The sequence below is a fragment of the Portunus trituberculatus genome, chromosome 2 (genome assembly GCF_017591435.1).
Source record: "Portunus trituberculatus isolate SZX2019 chromosome 2, ASM1759143v1, whole genome shotgun sequence".
NCBI classification, from domain to species: Eukaryota; Metazoa; Arthropoda; class Malacostraca; order Decapoda; family Portunidae; genus Portunus; species Portunus trituberculatus.
Window position 1 is genome coordinate 10,449,572 of NC_059256.1, and position 5,374 is coordinate 10,454,945.

Sequence of the window (5,374 nt, forward strand, 5' to 3'; positions counted from 1 at the left end):
GAAGGAAAAATGATGAGCGGTCTGAGGAGGAAAGAGAAAAGTTTTTTTGGAGAGTTATAGGAGAGTCAGAAAGTGGTATGTGGAAAGAAGGAATACAGAGGAACCCCTAGAGCAGGCATCACCAAATGGCGGACCCCGGTCCGGATCCGGACCGAGCGATGGTTCTGTCCGGACCTGTGACCAATCTGCGGCCGGGTGACAGCGGGGAGGGAGGGTGTGGCGGGTGGCGGGGCGCCGTGCAACGCTGGCGGGTGTCAACAGGCCAGTGAGAGCGTGAACACTCTCAATTTCCTGCAGTAGGAAGGTCAAGCTAATATGCAGGGTGGCAGGTATGACCAAAGGGCGTGGTGGGTATCTGGGTGGCATGCATCTTTCACCATGGTGACGAAATGGTGGACGGTGGCAGCCAGCAGGCGACACGCGGGCAGTGTATAGTGTGGGGGTGGGGGTGAGAGCGGGGGTGGAGAGCGTTCGAGCGTGCTGCCAACGTTGCCAGACTGTCTTAGTCAGCCTCTTATATTCACCGGCTTCCGACCCAAAAACTGTCTCGTGGACCTCAGTAAGGAGATTCACTTATAATTATCGTTAAAATAGTTTATTCCTGATGTTTCTTGGCAATAGTTAAGCATCAGAAACCGGTAAATACTATGCTCTGAGTACGACAATCTGGCAACAGTGCACGGTGCTGCCTTGACCTTGCGCTCTCAGTGCACCACAGCAGAGAGGAAGAGACAGATGAGAGCATGGCTTGCTCCAAAAGACGCAAAGTTGATGCGGAAAACCGTTGTTTCAAAGAGGAATGGACAGAGAAATTTTGTTCATTCTTCCTGCAAGCAGCTCCAAACCAGTGTGCCTCATCTGCTCCGAAAGCGTGGCACTAATTAAAAGTGGCAACGTGAAGCGCCACTACGAATCTAAGCACAGCTCATTTGAGCAAAGTTATCCCTTGAAGTCTGAGCTGAGGGCACGCAAAATAACCGAACTGCAAGCCCAGTATGACAGATCGACCCGACTCATCACGCATACATTTACAGCCCAGCAACGTGCAAACGAATGCTCACTAAAGGTATCGTGGATTTTGGGGCAACATAAAAAAACTTTTAGTGATGGGACAGTAGTGAAGGAGTGCTTAAACGCTGTTGCTGAGACACTGTTTGAGGGAAAACAAAAGGACGACATGTGTGAAAAAATCAAACAAATCCCGATGTCAGCTTCAACAGCAACTAGAAAATCTGAAATATTAGCAGATGATGTACTGGCACAGCTTGATGCTGCAATTCAGAGTGCACCATGCATATCTTTGGCCATTGATGAGTCTACAGATGTTACTGATAATGCCCAGCTTTTGGTGTATGTGAGATTTTGTAACAAAGATAAGAAGGAGATCTGTGAGGACCTGCTGGGTGTAACACCACTGGAAACACACACAAGAGGAGAGGACATATATGCAGCAATAAAAGAGATGCTGAGGAAGAGGGGCATAGATCTGAAGCAGGTTGTCTCTGTCACCACAGATGGTGCTCCTGCCATGATTGGAAAAGAGAGGGGGGCTGTGTCCCGGATGAAAGAGGACAACCCAGATCTTCTTGCATACCACTGTCTCATCCATCAGACTGTTCTGTGTGCCACTCTATCACAACATTTTGCTGAAGTAATGAACACAGTGATGAAACTCATCAACTTCCTTAGGGCATCCTCATCCCTTCAGCATCGCCTCCTGAGAGAATTCCTGGCAGATGTTGAGGCAAATGCCAATGACCTGCTACTGCACAACAATGTGAGGTGGCTGAGCAAAGGAAATGCACTGGGACGTTTCTGGTCTGTTCGAGAAGAAATTGCAGCTTTCTTAGAGCAGGTCAAGAGTCAGAGAGCAACACAGTTTTCACTTTTTCTGCAAGATGAGCACAAGATGAACATGGTTGCCTTTTTGGTTGACATTACATCACATCTTAATGAGCTCAATGTAAAGCTGCAGGGCCAGAACAACACAGTTGCTGATTTGATGACAGCTATTCGCTCTTTCCAGAGGAAGCTGGACATTTTTAAAGATCTTGAAGGAGGGTGTGAACACTTCCCAAAACTGCAGGAACAGATCCAGGGTGAGAGAGACGTTTATCCTTATGTTGACTTCATAGACAAGCTGATTGGAAACTTCAGTAAAAGGTTCAACAGCTCCAGCCTTGGGCAGCAGCTCCTCCTGCTAATCCAGAATCCTTTCCTCATCAGAGAAGTCAGAGGATTTTCGAAGGAAGTGACACAGACATTCAAGTGGGCACATGCAGGATCTCTACAGCTTGAGCTCATTGATCTGCAAGGAAATGCTCCATTAAGAGAGCATTTTGAGGCAACTGACCCTGCTACTTTCTGGCTACAGACTGTGTCTGAGAGTGTGTTCCTGGTCTCACCAAAGTAGCACTGCACACCTTGACTATGTTTGGATCGACTTACAGCTGTGAGTCAGCTTTTTCCACTATGAACATTATCAAAAACAAGAACCGTTCAAGGCTCACCAACGAACACCTACATGTCTGCATGAGAATGGCACTGACTCCATTCCAACCAAGATTTAAATCACTGGCAGGGCAGTCCCATGCCCATTTCTCTCATTAAGAAAAGTAAAAAAAAAAGAATAACTAAAAGAGGTGGTGTTCAAAGTTCTGTTTGCATTTTTTTTCCTAAAAGAGGCACTTTTTATTTATTGTTTTCTGAAGATGTTGAATTTTTTTACTTGAAAAGGAAGCCTTCACTTTTGTTATGCTGAGATCTCTGTAAGAAAAAAAGAGAAAAATGTTTAGTCAATACTTTGTTTGCACATGTTTTTCCTAAAGAAGCCACTTTTTATTTATTGTTTTCTGAAGATGTTGACTTTTTTTTTTAACTTGAATAGTAGGCTTTCAATTTTTAGGCTGGGACATCTTCAAGAAAAAAAATAAAACTTTAATCAATGCTATGTTTGCACATATTCTTTTTCCTAAAAGAGCCACTTTTTATTCATTTTCTCCTGATGATGTTGACTGTTTTACTTGAAGTGTAGGCCTTTAATTCTTTAGGCTGGGACCTCATTAATTTGAGAGAAAAAAGGGTTTTTTGGCTCTGCTCGCAATTTATTTTATTCTGAGATTTCTGTTTTCTTTAATCTGAAATAAAGGCCTTAAATTTATTTGCCTGGGACTACTTTTATTTAGGGCAAAAGAGCTAGCTGTGCACTCTGTTAAACATTTCCTGCATTGAAAATAGACAATAAATACTGTTGAATCCATATGAAAATGTCGACATAGGGAACGGCTATAAGACACAAGCTGGACTTCCGTTCGGACCTTTTACTTGGGGGAAATTTTAAGAACTGGACCTCAGTGACTTTTAATTGAATACCCCTGCCCTAGAGGGAGCAGTGGGTGGACCGTAATGTATACTAATATAGATGGGATACTGTCAAGTAGATTGGAATTGCAAGACTATATGATAGTGGAGAAGCCTGATATCGTGTGTTTGACTGAGACAAAATTGCATGAAAAAACAAAGATAAATTTGGATAATAAATATAATATATGGAGAAAGGATAGAGAGAGTAAAGGTGGAGGAGGAGTTATGATTATGACGAAGAAAGAAATAAATGTGGATAAGGTTTGGTATGGGAAGAACAACGCAGAAGTGATAAGCATAAGGATAAAAAGTGATGGAAAAGAATTAATAATCATGGTGACCTATGTACCTCCTAAAACAAATTCTTGGACATTAAGGAATACGACAATATGATCAAGGATACTTTACAGAGTTTGGAAAGTGTATTATCTGGAAAAGAAAGGTGATACTAGTAGGAGATTTTAATTGTAAGGAGGTGGATTGGGAAAATCTAGTAAGTGGTGTTGGAGAAGAAGCATGGGGAGAGAGATTTCTTAATCTAATGATGGAAAATATGATGGAACAGAGGGTGAAGGAAAATACTAGATATAGAGATGATGAACCGGCTAGACTGGATTTGGTGTTAACAAGAGAAGTGTACCTATGTGGAGATATACAATACAAGTGTCCTTTGGGAAAGAGTGATCATGTGGTTATGGAAATGCAGATAGCAACAACACAGCGAAGGAAGGACGAGACATACAGGAGTGGTAGATTGAATTATAGAAAGATGGACACAGAAAGTTTGAAAAATTATTTCAGAAAATTAGATTGGGAGGAGATGTTACAAATCAGAGAAGTGCAAAAGAAATATGAGATTTTTATGAAATATTATAAAGAAGGAGTTATGAAATTTGTACCAAAGTATAAACCAAGAGAGGAAGGAAGAAAGGATTGGTTTAATGCAACTTGTGCTAAGGGTAAAGAAAAGAGAGATGTGGCTTGGAAAAGATGGAAAAGAGCAGGAATATACTAAATAAGGAGAATTATAGAGTGCCAAGAAATGAGTATGTGAGGGTAAGGAGGAATGAAGAAAGAAAATTTGAAAAAGATATTGTAGACATGAGTAAGGAACATCCAAAATTGTTTTACAGGTTCATAAATGGTAAACTTAAAAAGAGAGAGTCCATTGAAAGATTAAAGGGAGAGCAAGGGATAGTAGATGACCCTAAGAATATCGCGGAATTGCTAAATAATAGGTTTCAGCAAGTATTTACTAAAGAAACAATGTTTGTAAAGCCACAGAATGTACAAGGAAATGTGCACATGGAGGACATTAAGATACCTAAAAGGAGTTATATAAAATGTTGGAGGAACTTAAAGATGATAAAGCGATGGGACCAGATGAAGTTTCAGGAAAATTATTGAAGGAGTGTAGAGAAGAATTGATTGATCCATTATATGATATTATAAGGTGCTCATTAGAAACAGGGAAGTACCAGTAGAGTGGAAGAGAGCTGAAGTGGTGCCCATTTATAAGGGAGGCAGTAAGGAAGAGCCTCTTAACTATAGACCTGTGTCTCTAACAAGTGTGGTCGGTAAGATTTGTGAGAGGGTGATAAAGAAATATTGGATACGGTTCCTGGAGGATCATAAGTTATTATCGGATCATCAATTTGGCTTCAGGAAAGGGAGGTCATGTGTAACAAATCTACTGAGCTTTTATTCAAGAGTGGTTGACAAAATACAGGAGAGAGAGGATGGATGGACTGTGTATATTTGGATTTAAAGAAAGCTTTTGACAAGGTACCTCACGAGAGACTGTTATGGAAAGTAGAGATTTATGGAGGACTGAAAGGAAAAGTGTTAAAGTGGATGGAAAACTACTTGAGATGGAGGGAGATGAGAACGGTAATAAGGGATGCAAGGTCGGACTGGTTGGTGGTGGAGAGTGGAGTCCCACAAGGCTCAGTGCTGGCACCAATACTTTTCCTGGTATATATAAATGACATGCCAGAGGGAGTAAACAGTT

At 41.5% G+C, this 5,374-nt stretch overlaps 1 protein-coding gene across 1 annotated transcript; it reads left to right on the forward strand.

Annotated features, from left to right (window-relative positions):
- The first annotated feature begins 799 nt into the window (after window positions 1-799).
- LOC123506848 (SCAN domain-containing protein 3-like) lies at window positions 800-2,413 on the forward strand. The gene has a single exon (XM_045259206.1). The coding sequence runs from the start codon at window positions 800-802 to the stop codon at window positions 2,411-2,413; it is 1,614 nt and encodes a 537-aa protein (XP_045115141.1).
- Window positions 2,414-5,374: the final 2,961 nt, after the last annotated feature.

Excerpts from the sequence above, each read along its gene's own strand:
- LOC123506848 (XM_045259206.1), top strand. The coding sequence starts at position 800 with ATGGACAGAGAAATTTTGTTCATTCTTCCTGCAAGCAGCTCCAAACCA.